Source organism: Platalea leucorodia (assembly GCF_965183815.1).
Source record: "Platalea leucorodia genome assembly, chromosome: 4".
Taxonomy (NCBI): domain Eukaryota; kingdom Metazoa; phylum Chordata; class Aves; order Pelecaniformes; family Threskiornithidae; genus Platalea; species Platalea leucorodia.
In genome coordinates, this window is record NC_138826.1 from 24,978,051 (window position 1) to 24,993,810 (window position 15,760).

The 15,760-nt window shown below is 36.3% G+C and overlaps 1 protein-coding gene across 4 annotated transcripts in view; it reads left to right on the forward strand.

Annotated features, from left to right (window-relative positions):
* ADK (adenosine kinase) overlaps positions 1 to 15,760 on the forward strand; it is a 304,356-nt gene that overhangs the window by 210,476 nt on the left and 78,120 nt on the right. For all 4 annotated transcript variants that reach the window (XM_082311360.1, XM_082311362.1, XM_082311361.1 and 1 more), the window contains one exon: positions 7,446 to 7,616. In XM_082311360.1, coding sequence (XP_082167486.1) covers positions 7,446 to 7,616 — 171 coding nt within the window. The remainder of the gene's footprint in view (positions 1 to 7,445; positions 7,617 to 15,760) is intronic.

A 15,760-nucleotide genomic window follows, 5' to 3' on the forward strand; every position in this document is an offset into this window, starting at 1 on the left:
GATTCTCTCAATTTACTAATATACTGTAAATATTATGTACACACCAAAATTGAATGAATTCAGCATATGGTTGATGTTTACATAATTAATGAGATGCCAAATTATATTAATGTAACTAGCCATACACAAAAAAGCAAATGTTGCACAATCATCAAGGGCCTAAATTAACCATACCTTATTCTTTACTTCCAGAAATGCTTATTTGCCAGGACAGGGACACTGGGATTGTGCTCAAAATCGAGGAAATTAAGATCGAAAATCAATTATCTCATTGTTCCAAACATCATAAATAATATAATTACCAATTTTTAGACTCTGGTTATTGTTTCATTAAACAATAATTGGTATTTCTGAGTCTACTTTTTGGTCTAAACACAACATTATCCTCATGTTAATAGATGGGTTAGGCAAACCTAATTTTGATAAAGAGTTATTTTAGAAGGATGAGAGGTGAAAGAAACAGTTTCTCTCTTTAATCAACAATTTAACAAACATTCTAAGATGTATTGCTTTCTCAGTAAGGATTAAATTGGTTTTCAATGAAGAAAAAGTGTAGCAAAGTGTTTTTGGGATACTAGGAGAAAAGAAGAAAAGTGGCTTGTTCTTTATCATAGCTTGTTTGATTTGCAGCTTATATTTTATTGATGGTAATACCCAGTACTTTATAATACCTTTCAACACAGAATTTCAGTCATTTCAGTAATGTTAAGTAATTAAACCTCCCACTGGTTCTGCCAATGGAGGTGTATTTATCATTATAACTATTTTGCAAGTGGGTAAACAGAGGCAAAAAAGGTTGAATTACTTAATCAAAGTAATAAAACCTCTAGGCTCCTGTCTCCTAGATGGTGTTTAATGCTTCCTCCAAAATTTTGTTATAAATTCAGTATAAATAAAAATAGACGTCTCACTCCCTGAGCTTAATAAACTCACATAAAACTGTATGCTGAACTTTAGAGAGAATATATTTTTGGCTTCCTCACAGAGGGCCAGAATTTAGGGAGTTATGTCAAACCATCATCTTAAGATCTTAATTCATCTTGCCAAAATGAGCTTAAGTAACTTTGTAGTTTCAGGGAAATAGGAGAATTTTTTTATTTGGGATGACATTTCCCTAAACCAAAGCTAAGTGTATTACTGCTCTCTCGCATGCGTGTGTCCACCTCCACCTCATTGTTCGAGTTCTCATCTACACGCTCTGCAAGCGTAGAGCTCATAAGCAAAGCCACACAATTATTTTGTCCTAAATAGGGCTTGGAAGAACTTCCTGGAGAGTGCTTAATTTAATCAACAGTAATCAGAATTGAAAAAGATTTCCAAGTTTTTTAAAACTAAAAAGAAATTGCTAATATATGCATAAAATAATTATTTTCTTTAACATATAATGTCAAATATTGGAGGTTTTCTGCTACTGTTGTAATCTGATAGATACTAATATAGCAGCAATTGGAGTTCACTTCAGCAACAAAGAAGCTGTTCAAGTCTGAAAGCAATCCTCTCCTCCTGACATGTTGGCACCATCATAGAGGAAAATGTCACGGTCAATATAAGCACATTTACTGACAGTTAGGGTTTTTCCGATGTTACTGAAAACTGTTTGAAACTTGGCTTTTATCGAAAACAGAAACACTGGCCACTCAGAATGATAAAACAATAGTTTACAGCTTAGTCATTTTCCAGTTATAAAGCAATGCTTTCATAAAAATAAACAATGCATACAGGAACAAGCCAAAACAATTACTCAGAGAAATTGTTGCATTCTTGCTGTCCTTGCTTTCTGATTTAAAACAACTGTCTCCAGTAGGAACTGGATGAAAAGCAGCGGGTTTTGTTTCATTAAGTAACCACTTGCTGATCACTACAAGATAAAATACAGTTCCAAAATGCAATTGATACTGTGTAGGTACTTTCTAAGTTCCTAAATGACCTATTACATGACGAACAGGTACATAGATTAAAATAACGTTCATGTATTTCACTAATTTACAGCCTGAACATTTCCCAAGTGGATAGTTATATAGAGCTTTTGTCCTTCCTAGAGAAAGTAAAAAATGACTTAAAGCACAAGCACTTTCATTAATAAAGGTCATGTTGTTTACTTAATTTGTGGGGTTTTGTTGATTATTTCTGGAGTTTTTTTCCACATCATGAGTATTTTACTACCTCTATCATTTGATACTATTCTGTCATATCTCAGTAAGCAAAATAATTTAACGAATAGTTTCAAGCAGGAACAGGTTGCATGTATAAATGCTCAAAACTCAGAGGAAGAGGTAAGAGGTCAGTAAGTCTGCTAGCTTGACAGTGTTGCACGTTCCAAGTATTGTGCTCAGATATTTCAGTATTAAAGACAGTTTTTAAGTTGTTCCCTGCTCTTTTAAACTCACATAAGTACTAAGACAGATGAAGAGCTTTTGCTCTAACTTTCCAAGAAGATTCCTTCTGGTTCCTGTTCTGAAGGAAGATGATTTCATTGCCTTGTCTCACAGTGGGTGGGAAATGGACTGCACCCAATCTGTGCTCCGTGCAGTTCAGAAGCTAGAAGATGAAAGTCTTTCAGTCTCTTCTGGTTGTAAGGGCACCTGGAAGCCTTGTGTAAGTTCTTCTGTCTGGAGCAGTTACCTAGTGGTTCATTCTCCATCCCAAGAATTGCCATGTGTTGCAGCTTCACTCCTTCCAAGCCCTGATATTTCTGCTAGACTGCAGCAGATGAGACTGACGGCAGAGCAGAACTGAGGGAAGTCTCTTCTACCCAAGTGTGTGGCTTGAAGTTCTCTTTGTGTACAGAACAGAGGAAACTTAACCAGGTCCAAAAGCTCTGACTTAGTTATGTCTGTCATTTAACAGAGCAAGTTCTTTTGGCACCTTAGCAGTCTCACTCTGTTACTGGAATTGCCAGCATACTTGAAGTTAGATGATTTCTGTAGGGGCTTTACTGAATCACAGTATTTATCAGGACTGTCACTACGTAACTGTCAAACTTTCTATGTGCCTGAAAAATTCCACCCTATAGATGGATAAGTGTGTGATGTCGTCATAATTGCATTTTTATGTAAATGCTTGCTATAAAATAATTTTGGATTAAATGATGTGTTTCATGTTGGCAGAATATAATTTGTCTTAAATGGCAGCAGACTGTTGTATATGTGTTTCTGAAAGTTAAATATTTTGATTCACGCTTGCGATTTATTGATTTTTACATTGTTACCAAATGGCATTTCAAAATCAGCTCAGAATACCATGGCTCAAAATCCTGTCACTCATGATAAAGTTATTTTCATGTAACCCACTCTGCAAATGGGATTGGCAAGGAAAGAGGAAGAGCTAGAAAGAAGAGAGGGCAAATGCATTTTAGTGGGTAGTAGGTTTGAGAACAATCCTAATTTTTATTATCTCTGTATGTTCTTATGCAAACATTGCTTCTGTGCTATTAAACAATAATAAATCCAAAACCGCAAAGCTGTTTGTTATCATCTCGGCCTGGATTTGTCTAAATGTACACTAGGTTACAGATTTCAGTTTTGGCTTTAAAGAAATACTCGCTGGCTTAAAAAAAAAAAACAAAAAACCACTTGATCCTCATTGTGCAAACATTAGATGTATGTAATCCAGACGAATTCAGTGCAAGCACGTTATTTTATGTGAACAAATGATGGCAAGGCTTCTCAGTTTGGACAGAACACCTTATACAGTATTACTTTCACCAAACCCAGAGTTGCTCTGGCTTCATGAGGTCCTTCCACACCCTGATTCTGTGCTGCTGACACTGTTGACACCCTTAATTTGCTGTCCTCACATCTGCTATAGCTAGTGCCGTATGAACTTAGTGTAGGTCAGAAGAAACCTTTTGGGTCTGTGTGTGATAAAAATGAGAGAGGTGACTTGCAAAGACAAATTGCTTGTGTGTAAACCCACCAAACCCTTCTGGTAATGCTAGTGTTTATAAAAAAAAGACTTGAGTGTAAAAGACTATCCCATATTCACAGTACCCTGGCATATTTTAAAAGGTGCATCAAAGAATTCCTGAATATTGTAAAAATGACATTAATATGATATTCTCTTTTGACTTTGTCTACTGCTGTCATGTGCATCTTAATATTGAATTTTAAAAGCTCTTAAGTTACAAACAAGCTACTGAATCTCCCATAGCCATGTGTCTGCAATACATACATTTTTTTTCTTATTTCTTCCTTTTTGTTTCTCTTTCTCCCACAAGGAAAATGTTTCTCTCCACCAAAGGACTGTATTTAAACACAAGGACTGCTTACAGTGCATGAGAAAAGTATCATTGTGTTTTGCATGTGTATACATACAAACATGCATATAAATAATTGAGTCATCCTATTTTCCTGGTGTGTATATATTAGTTCAGCCTTGCTCTCTGGCTTGTGGTACAATGGTACCTTCCTCCTGGCATAGAAAAGCAGCTCATTACATTTTGAGCAGCAGAAACTAGTGGCACATCATGAAGCAGTAGCATCTGGTATACTCACTCTCAATCAGTGCACGCCAAAGGAATACTGTGTGCTGCTAGTATGTCTGATAGCCTTTAATGTTTAATAGGTTTTCTTAGTACAATATTGCTGCCTTTCGCTTTCTTTGACTGCACTGTCGAATTATCATATGCCCTTGTATGTACAACATTCTTTCACAAAGATAGATACATACACAGTAATTTAATTTCATATGCAACGTTAAGTTTCCCAGGCTATTGGAATTTCTGTCTGTTAACTAAGTGTCTCATCCTTTGATTACAAATATCTTCCTCATAGTTGTTTTAAGGTACATTTGGGTTTTGAGGGTAAAAAGGTTCCCAAAACTCTCAGAAGTAGACTGAGGTGTGTAGGTGGGTATAGAATATCTTCTGAGGGGCCTCTTAACCTTCTTGTTAGCAGGAATAGAACTTCTTACTAGTGAAATCCAAAGTCTTTTATACCAGTGATACTGAGATATGCTTATTCTCACTCTCAAGGCTAATGTTGGCTAACAGTTAATTGCTAGAGTAGGTAGGAGTAGTTGACTTAGGCATTCCTTTGGTCCATACATATGTCTGGACCAAAAGCAGTGGCAGCTGCAAGGGCATGTGGGCTGTGGTTCTAAGGAAGCCACGGAGTGACTTTGTTGTGAATAATCCCACTGAGCTATGCAAAAACCTGTTTGTTTTAGTGGAGTTCATTCCTGTACCAAATTGTAGCATGCTGCAATAGCATGGTCTGTGGCTTATCTAGCTGTAATTCAAACTTAGGAAGCTGGGTTCCTGTCACTACACTGGCCATAGCTGTAATTGGAATTCCACTAGAAGTAGAGACAAACTCAATTTAAATACTTAAGAAGGGGGGGTCTAATTAGGTTTCTTTAAACCCAAATTGTTCAGTTCAGATTTTATACATTTTCTTCCTACGTTGTTAATTCCATTGTGTGAATTGTACCACTACAACTTTTTTTTGCAAAGAAATGTTACACTTGGCAAAGTTTTAACAAGAGTTCTCATACACACAACTCTTAATTTCTAGATGCTTTAATGTCATATAGTTATTTAAATAAAAATATAAAAAACTTTTGGAAGAACGCACTTAAATGGCAGAAGTGACTTTTAGGAAACCCAGAAGACAGAGCTCTAGCCTTTCAGAGTTCCTGGCCTTTACTTTGCAGGATCTGAAAAGCAAACTCTCCTATCTGCATCTCAGTACTTTTATGTTGCCTTTCCAAGGAAAAGGGAGTTGGATGCAGGCCTCAGTTAGATCTCATGGGGTTAGTGTTCTGTACCTTAAATTACAATCAGATGTATTTTAGTTCAGATGAAGTTTTCAGCCTAAAATTGGTAAGAAGCCTAATTATTTGACCAGGTTACTATTTACGTAGACCACTGTATAGCAATCTGTGATTTATCCACAGCTGGCAACATGTTAGCCTTGAAAGGTTTTTATTTTGTGTTTGGAACAGTTTTTTAAAAATCCAACTCTGTTCATTAAATGAAACAGTAAAAGATGGTAGAGATTGCTATGGAGACAAGATGTTATATAAACTGTTCATTTTAATTCTTCAGAATGTAAAAATAGCAAAGAAGCTTGGATGTTTACAGGCTTCCAGTCATTCGAGGTACTGAGTAACTCCACAAGATGCAAAGCATTCTTGCGCCCTTTGGACTTTAATTGTCATGTAGTGAATCATGCCCAGATTTTGAAATCAATCATGTATTTGTTAGACTGGAGAGCGTGGAGTAAGGAGAAATAAATAGAAAGACTTACTTAGAAAGTCTTTAATCTGTATACTCTTCATTATATTATTTTTTCCGGTGAGTAGAATGCCTAAGATGATCTGTTAGCTGAAGTATGCAGGATAAAAATACAGATATTCTGTGATCCGAAGACATAATAATATGGATAAAAACTGGAAAATAAGACTGTTTCGCTATTATACCTTTTAGAGTGTCATGGTGGTGATGTTACACATAGGACTGACGTGGTGTTTTATTGATCAGAGCCCCTCAAAGTTGTTTGTTACTGTGCCTTAGACATTATCTCTGGCCTTAAATTTAATACTTGCTGCTCTTGCTTGAAAATTACTATTATTCACTGAGTTCTGAGAACAGTTAGTGAAATTGCTTTTAGGATTATAAAAATGAAACACACAAAATTTGGTTAGTTAGTGTAAAGACTAAGCCTTTGTCTAAATTAGTAGGTTAATGAAACTGTAGGGGATCTTTACATAACTCCTGGAACGCGTGTGGTTGAGGTAACCATCTGCAATGCTAAATTCAAAATGGCCGCCCTGTGTGTTCTTCATACAGGATTGAAATCAGCATTCACAATTTAGTAGACAAATAGTAATTTCTGGTTGAGTTCTGTTTATTTTGTTTCCCAATTGATACCTACTTGAATGTTCATATTCAGAATAAAGAACAATACTTTTGGGAGGGGAGGAAATAAAATACCTGTGTGGAAACCTGAAAACTCCTAGGTTTTTCCTGCAAAACAATAACAACTACTTCAATGACAGCATACTCAACATATTTATTATAAACAAGGTAATAATTTTTCAGGCAAGGGATTTCATTTATTTTCTAGCTGTGTATAGAGCCATCGTACTGGACTTCGGAATTAAGCAGCACAGTCTGATTGACTCTATTACTAAAAAGGGGTGTTTAGAATTATGTCACCTTTTAAAATACGAACATTAGTCTTAGCTGCCATGGGAAAGTGTACTACATGGGAATGCAGAGGTAGGGATTTATGTTTAATTTTGGAGAACTGTGATTCTAGGCATATGCAGATTCTTTGTCACCTCTATAACACCTTAATGGAAAGGCAGTATTTTCCAGAATTTTTTATCTGTGCACATGTATGATAAATGGGGGTTGGGGGAGACCACCTAGAAGCAACATACTTCATGTGGTTCATGATACGAAATTAGTAACATCCATTGATTTGTTTGGGTGCTTGCAGGGATTCTTCCTGACGGTGTCACCAGAAGCAGTATTAAAAGTGGCTGCTCAGGCTTCTGCAAACAACAAGATCTTCAGCTTGAATCTTTCTGCACCATTTATTAGCCAATTCTACAAAGAGCCTATGATGAAAGTCATGCCTTACGTCGACGTCCTTTTTGGAAATGAGACGGTGAGTCTTACAAAAGTAATTGAAGTATTTGTATCTCTTGCACCTAGCTGTTTGTGTCTAGGAGCCTGCTTCCTAGTTCTCCGTTATTTATAGAGAGAGACTGACCATGTGAAGTGTCAATAGAAAATGAAATCCACAGTCACAGGACTGTGATATTTCAGTAGATGACAAAGATGTCACTTGACCTGTTAGAGGATTACAACTTGTTCATTCTAGTGTAGAGGCATGTCAACAAGTTACTCTAGGTTAAAGAGGAAATATCCAACACAGTGGCTGCTTTGTAATAATTGTCCGTGTGCATGATGTATTCACCCAGAAGTTAACTCTCTCCTGGAAGAAAACATATGAAGGGCTACTGCGGAGCTGGTGAGGTTCTGTAACTTGTTTCTGTACCCATACTGTTGCTATTAATAACATTTTCTGTGATGAAGATGACTCTTTGGGAAGAAGTGGGAGGAGAAAACTAAGAAACGGTTAATTGGTTTAGAAGTTTCTCATTGATTTTATGGTAGATGGACTGGCAGTCCATCTAAGGAAGGCTTATCTTTGCTATGCAACAGTTGGCAAACAGATTGCATGAAATTCTGCCTGGAAGTCCATGGTACTAGACCAAATGGATTCAGATTTCACTCATTGTAGTGCTATCACTTTTTGATTTTTTTATTTCCACTTCAGAAAGTGCTCTTAAATATTTATTAGTTTGCTCAGCAGAAAAAGGTTAAAAAAAGCTTTGGAAAGTATGACACACCTAAAATGAAGTGTGGGCTTGTCTCTCAAGATAACTACATCAGTACAGGAAAATTATGGAAAAGCAACTTATTCCTGTCAGTGGTTACTCCTGACTGTGAGACAGGGAGCTGCACCAATACAAGTCAGATTTTACGCTATTGTCCACATGTCCACATTGGCATTGTTACAGATATAGGACTTTAAAAAAAAAAAAAAGTCTTTTTAAAATGAAGAAAATTGCAATGTTTTTAGATGCAGTAGGATAAGGAAAACCTTTTTAACTGTAGTTAACAATACAGCAGAAGTATTTTTGAGACATTTTGCTGCTATTGCCAACTGTTACTTTTATTCTGTCTTTCACGATACAGTGCTCACAAAGATGCTACTGAATATTTTGATTTAATAGCAGTATAATCTCAATGAATAAATCTTGTCAAATTTCACAAATTAATTAAAACCAAGTCTAGTCAATGTTTGGGTGGAAGGGCTTCATAGAAACTTCTGGGATTCAACCTTACTGGTCTTCTATATAATATATTGCCCCATTGACCTATTAGGAGAATTCAGATCACAGTGGTTCATTAGGTGCTGTTTTTCAGGAGATAAAACATAGGTTGTTACTTTTTGTATATTTGCACACTTTATAACCAATACTCCTCTATACTGTCGACATTCCAATTTTAGAAATTATATTCAGACTACCTTAATTTCCCCTGCCATTTCAGTTTGCTATGGTACTATTCACCTGCTGTCATAAAATATTGTATAGGACTGTTGTGTGTATTAAAGTTGAAAGACTCCCTGCATTTTCTGTGTATAATTTCTGAAGCATTTTGGTGTCTTTCAGGGTAAAAGATACTATTTAAACTTAAGTGGTCATCCTTAAACTTGGCAGTATGGTGTGTGTATATATATACACTTCAGAGTACAAGCCTCTTATGCTTTGTTACTTATACTAATCAGTTGAAACCTTGGTCATTTTTTAGTCTTTGCTTTCTGCTATATAAGCTGGCCATTGCTGCTTTTGAGTTGTTGAAATGCTATTTGCAGTGGTTTATTCTCTTGTCTCTCTGTGTGACTTGAAACCACGCTCTTGGCATGGCGTGCTTCTAGTTTTCCATAGCTGCTGTATCTTGTGATTGTAAGTATTTCTGCTCTCTGCATATGGTTTGTGGTAAAGAGTAGTTGCAAAACTCAGGAGAAGCTCATTCTGACATGTTCTGCCTTCTAGTAGCTTCCTTCTTTGTTTTTTTTCTCCTATATTCATTTCATCTACAAGTACATTCGGGATTTTTTTGTGTTTAGGTATGCCTTGATGGGCAATGAACCACTTCAGCTAGCCAACACCAAACTGTTGCCCGTTTACTGTGATTTTCTTTTGCTTTTTGCTACGTTTTCCCTCAGTTTTGCTAGTTTAGTTAAATACTAAAAGTGCATAAGTTAATATATAAGCAAGGCATACTAAGTGGTGTGGTTGTTACTTTATTAGTACAAACAATACTCTCAGACACGATTTTTATTCTTCCCTATATTTATCTTCACTCCACATTATAGACCAATACAATTTTATTGTTAAGCACTGAGCTGTTTATTTTTTGAGTAATACAAAAACATCCAAGAGCAGCAAAATTCTAAATTGCTGCCATTCCTAAACTAAAAAACAATTGGCAAAGTGATTTTAAATTACATCTTCTACTTAAAAATTTACATCTGAATGGAGATTGGTTATTTCAAGTTTCAGCCAGATGGTAATTAAAATGGGCAAGTTATAAACCTCTCTGAATAAATGTTCTAGTTTAGAATGTAAATGCCAGCATACCCTTAACTGCAGTGGAGACACCGAATGCTGTGATAACAACTGAGTACATGTATCAGTTTCAGCATTAGCTCAGTGGCCACTGGTGTTTTAATCATTTGTTTAAATCACTTTTATAACTAGCCAAACATATTGTCTTGGATTTTTGATACTTATTAACTGTACTTCATATAATAAATTTAGTACAGAACATTCAGAATAGGAATAATTATATGTTCATTGCTGCTAACCAATTAGGACCATTCTGCAGTCATTATCTAGCAATACATGACTGGAGAACTTGATTATTGTCATTGCTTTTAATTTTTATTAAATTAAGTTTTTTTTAATAGTGTCATTTTGCAAATGGTTCTTAGCAATAATACCTTCCAAGCTACCATAATCACTGGATAATTAACCTGCCAGGATTAAGCACACTCTACTTTGCCTCAGGATGCTTAACTCTCAAATAAGGTCAATTATCTCCTGATGATAACTGCTTTGTCACAAGTTGCTGCTTAATTTGTCTGTAAAAGCTCACCTTAGAATATGTATTTTACAACTCAAAGTAACTTTCAGTAACAGAATGGTCAAAGGAGTGAAAGCTTTTAAAATTACATCTCTACACAGACTTGTGGAATGTTTCCTACACAGCAATTATACTAGGCAAGTAAAGAAGCCTAAATTTGCATGTATTTCTTTCCCAGATCTCTTTCTGCTTTCCCAGTTAGGGCTAAAGCTTGATGTCTCGGATATACTTGACCCATCGAACTCAATAATGGGCACAGGAATCTGAACTCAACTCCAGTCTCCCCAGAAGATGTGGGTTACAATGGCATCTCCTCAGGGAAGGAACTCCTTCTGGGGGGAACAGTCTGTGTTATTTTGGGGCGTGCAGCTGAATAGCAGTTTCTTTTCTGTGGAGGTCTTCAGAATTCAGGGGACACTACAAAGCTTTCACATGATTCATCCCTGCATATGGCAGTCATTCATGACTCAGAGGAATATTTATTAAGAAATTGATGTGGTAGAAATCTTCTGGGTTCTCTTCCTACGTGTAGGCAGGACATTGCTGAGAAATTTTAGAATTTAGAAACTTTAGAATTACAGACATGCTGAGCTCCTCATCTATTGCTTTACAACAAAAACCGTAAGCAAACAATATAGCTTGCAGTATACAGTGTACAGCAATCAGTAAAAGTTGAGGAGGTTATGTAGAAAAGAAATTGTAGATTTTTCTCAAGCACAAATACAATAAAGAAAACTAAGATAACAATTATTCTTGGAAATTAGATCCTATTCCTCTCTAGTGTAAAGAGCTGTTACTTCTAAACAGCCAGTCTCCGAACAAATTAATTACAGGATTGTAAGCTGAAGTTCTGCAAAGACAGATGCTTCTGCAGGCTCATCGGGAAATTGATGCTGGTGTGACAGCAAATGTGCTAAAAAGAAAGAAGGTTGCCTGCAAGACTTCTATGTTTTAAAAAGCAATACAATAGCTTTAGTGGTGGTTCTAGAGTTATGAATCCTGAGCTTTAAAAAGATGGGTGCTTTTGTATGCAATAAGATATCAAATGGGTCTTGTCATCATTTCATCTTACAATTATACCAAAGTGGTACATTGTTCTGCCTTAATTTAAAATATTTTCAAGTGAGGTATCAAATACTAACATAAACATCCCTACAAATATATGTGGTTTGGAAACAGCCTTTAGGAACCTTTGTAAGCCTTTATAAAGTCAAGTCTCTTTAATGACATGAAAAATTCTCTTCAATGGCGAGGGAAAACAGTAGATCTAAAACTGATAACAGTGGTTAACATGCTCCTGATTTTGAACTTGCAGTCTGTAGTTTTGTGCTTATTTTAACCAGGGGAGTGAATGTAAATGCTGCTAAGTTTTCTGGCATAAAACTGTGTTCATCACACTAGGATTTACACCTAAATGACAGTTTCCAAACAAGTTGGTCTGTTCCCTTTCTGTAACCTATAACGCATATTTGTAAACAACTTTCACTCCACATACTTTGATATATTACATTAAGATATGACACTGTGGACAACCTTCAGTCCCACCTGCAAATTTCCTCTTATGGGTTATCACCTGGGACCAGATTGATACCTGCAGGTCTGGGAATCTGCCCACAGCTCACAAGAATCTTGGATGAGACAGAATCACTTTTCTAAGTGATTCTCATGGTGATTCTTTTTAAACTAGTGTGCATTCATAATGGCATAACCGAATCGATCTGAATTTACACCAGTGTCATTGCTACTGTTTATAGACCTAGCAGATAGTTTTCCACACTACCTGAATGTCCTCTCACACCAGTGAATTGTCTGATTCTGAGGAAACGATTAAGAGGTAAGAGATAGCAGAAAATCAGGTGGCAGATGTAATTTGGTGTGTGGAGGAAGGGAAATAGTTTGACTTTCAATAAATAATGAAAGGGAGAGAAACATTTCAGTCTGTTCTTCTGTATCAGATCGGGCCAAGAAGTAAGGAACATAGCAAAGGATGGCTGGCCATGCCGTAAATATCACCAAATTGTTGTTTCTGTTTGAAATGTTTTCAAGTAAGCATATAACATTATTTTGGAATGTTTGAAATTCTTAGGAGAAGGCAAATACTAGATTGTATTTAAAACTGGTGTCTTGAAGCGGCTCATTTTACTGTACTGCTAACTCACATGTATGTTATGTAAAGAGCCCTTAAGAAACCTTGATTCTTTCTTTTTAGTTTACTGGAACTGGTCCATATTGAGGGGTTATTTTCAGTCAGTGCTTGTTTGCAAGCTATCTTCCTTATGAGTTCAGCCTTTACCTTCAGCTTCTACATCTTTATTCGTTTTGAATTAAGTTTTCAGAAACATTAATCATCTTAAATTAAATTAAGTTGGGTGTCAGTGTTTTGCATTTCAATTTATATGCCAGTATTTTCCTTTTTGTTATGCTTTCAGAAGTTCTCAGAAACTTGCCCCACAGGTGAGGGTAATTATCTTCATTTTGCAGGCTGAGTGAGAGACTGAGGTTTGCACAGTCCCCTACAGGGAGTCTGGGGTTAAGTTAAAAATCGTAGTCAGATATTCTGACCCAGTTTATTAAATACACATGGGAAAAAAATTTGTAAGGAGGCATCTCATCTTCTCTTCTATTTTAACAGGTAGAGGTTTTTAAGGTCAGTTGCTGCTGGTGTTTGCTTTTCTAAACTGCAGTAAACAGATAGCAATTTATTTCTACAAATCCTACATTTAAGATGCTGCAAAGTCTTTGGAGGGAGCCTGGGAATTAAAAATTGTAATTTTGAATGGAGGAAAAATAAATATTGTTTTTCTTTGATGTATTTGTAAAATTTTGACACTCATTTCCTGGTGCAGGTGTTGTGTTTTCAATTATAGGAAAGCTATGGCATTGTAATATTGCTGCTTAATTCATAGAATTAACTTTCTCAGTATTGGAATATCTAATAAATTGTGGCCAACTGAAAAACAAGAGGGTCTCTAGCACAAGGGAGGTTGATAATGTCAATGACGTGTTGTAAAGATGTGCTGTGGGAAGGATGCTGAAACAGCCCAAGGCTATTTCAGCTGCAGACACTGAATCTGCTGCTCCCCTCTCCCCCCCCCCCCCTTCTCTCTCTCCCTCTCTCTCTCTCTCTCTCTTTTCTTTCCCCTCCCTCCCTTGTGAACTGCAGTGGCTCTCTAAGATGAAATGCTTTTAAATCATTTCCCAACCTTGCAGGCGTCTTTGATAAAAGCCCTGTTATCTGAAATGATATGAATCACTGTGGAGTTAATCATACCTTATACAACAACATATTTTGTTGTGATTCATTCTGTTTCAATTAATCATCTTATTTATCTACATTGTCTCAGCTGCTGCACCGAAATTCATGAGTAATAAGCAAGTAATTATTTTAGTATAGTTTACCTAGTACATTATGAATGAAAGGAAAATTGAGAGCCAAGTATTTAAATTGATATTTAGTGCTGCTTTCAGCTTATGTCTACCTATTTAAGCAATTTAGGAATCCTATCTCAAAAATTACTTTCTTTTTTCCTGTTATGGAAAACAAGCAGGTATTTAGAAGAGAAGCGTATACTTTACAACAGGCTTCACTTCTGAAAACTAAAAATATTTTCTGGTAGTCCCTTAGAATGCTTAGGGATATTTATCCTTCCTTATGCTATGCAGTGTTGAGATACTTTGAAGATTACAAATACTGGTTAGAACGCAGCACAAGACAGAACATGTCCTGTAAGGAGGAAAGGCAGATTTCACTGTATTTCAGCAGCTTGTGTTTTACTGATGATGATTGATAACGCTTTTCACTTTGTAGCACTTCCCAGAGCGTCTCATAACACTTCATAAACATTAAAGCTCAGAATAAACCAATAAGGTGGGTGTGTAGTCTTGTCTCTGTTTTACAGGTGGACAACTGAGAGGTTATTTGCCCAAGGTCATACAGCAAGAGCAGAGCCAGGAACAAGCAAAATCGAGTTCTAACTTTTTTCTTCAGTTAGTGTCCTGAAATGTTGTCAGCTGCTGGGTACATTCAGGACAAAGCTCACCTGAATGGAGGAAAAGACCTGCAGAATTTGGCTTTCAGTTTTCAGTGTAATATTAATATATGTCTCCGAAAGCTTTTTAAAGGTGAACTGCATGTGCATTTTCAATAATCGGTACTAGGGCAAAACTGTATAATATATAATATAATACAAATACATAATGTAAGAGCTGCAAAAATAAGAGTATGAATAAAATTTAGTTATATAGCTAATAAGAAGTACAATGAAGGCAGAAATGTTCACAAAAACTTCTTTAAATCAGTGTAAATTCGGAACAATTCAATTTCACAGAGATATTTGCAGGTAACAATGCAGGTAAAATATATGGGTTTCAATAAAGGTTTTGTTTTCCAATGCAGCTAAGGTTTATTCAATGAATCCACATTTCAAGCCCTATTTGGGGCAGATGTAGCCAGTTTCTGATTCAGAGCATTGTTAGGTCATGCTAAAGCCTTTTATGCCAACCTATACTGGGGATTCTCTCCCTGTCACAGTCCTTACAGTGAATTGTAAGGCTGCAGTTCCATGTTATCCCCATGATAACATCTAAATGTGAGCTGGTGTGGACCTTACTCACCTGCCCTTATCACAGTCTCATCTGCCCCCTTTGGTCAAATTTAGCAATTTTATGTCCGTAGCAAGAGTAGTTTCTGTGGGCTGGGTTACTGTTGAATCACTGAACCAGTCCAGCTTTCCCAGGCAATAGGATCATGAGATCTGACTAGATGAGAGGGTAATACATGGTGGTACAGAGGACTTCGAAAGAGAAAGCCTGATAACCTCTCTTTCATCTGATCTAACCAGTCTATACTGTTAGGGTCTCCCAAGCAATACAGCAAAGAAACACAGCTGGGGACATTGTCTGACTTAGATTTTATTTCTGTAGTATAGTATTCACAGCAATATCCTTTTTAATCCTGACTTATGTTATATATGCAGCCACTCAATATAGTTTTATCTGCAGGTATTTAGTTGAATGCTATTGTGCATGGATAAGTTCAGGTATTAGCTGTAAAGTTCTTGGACAGAGGTTTTTATATAAAAGAACTTGTAT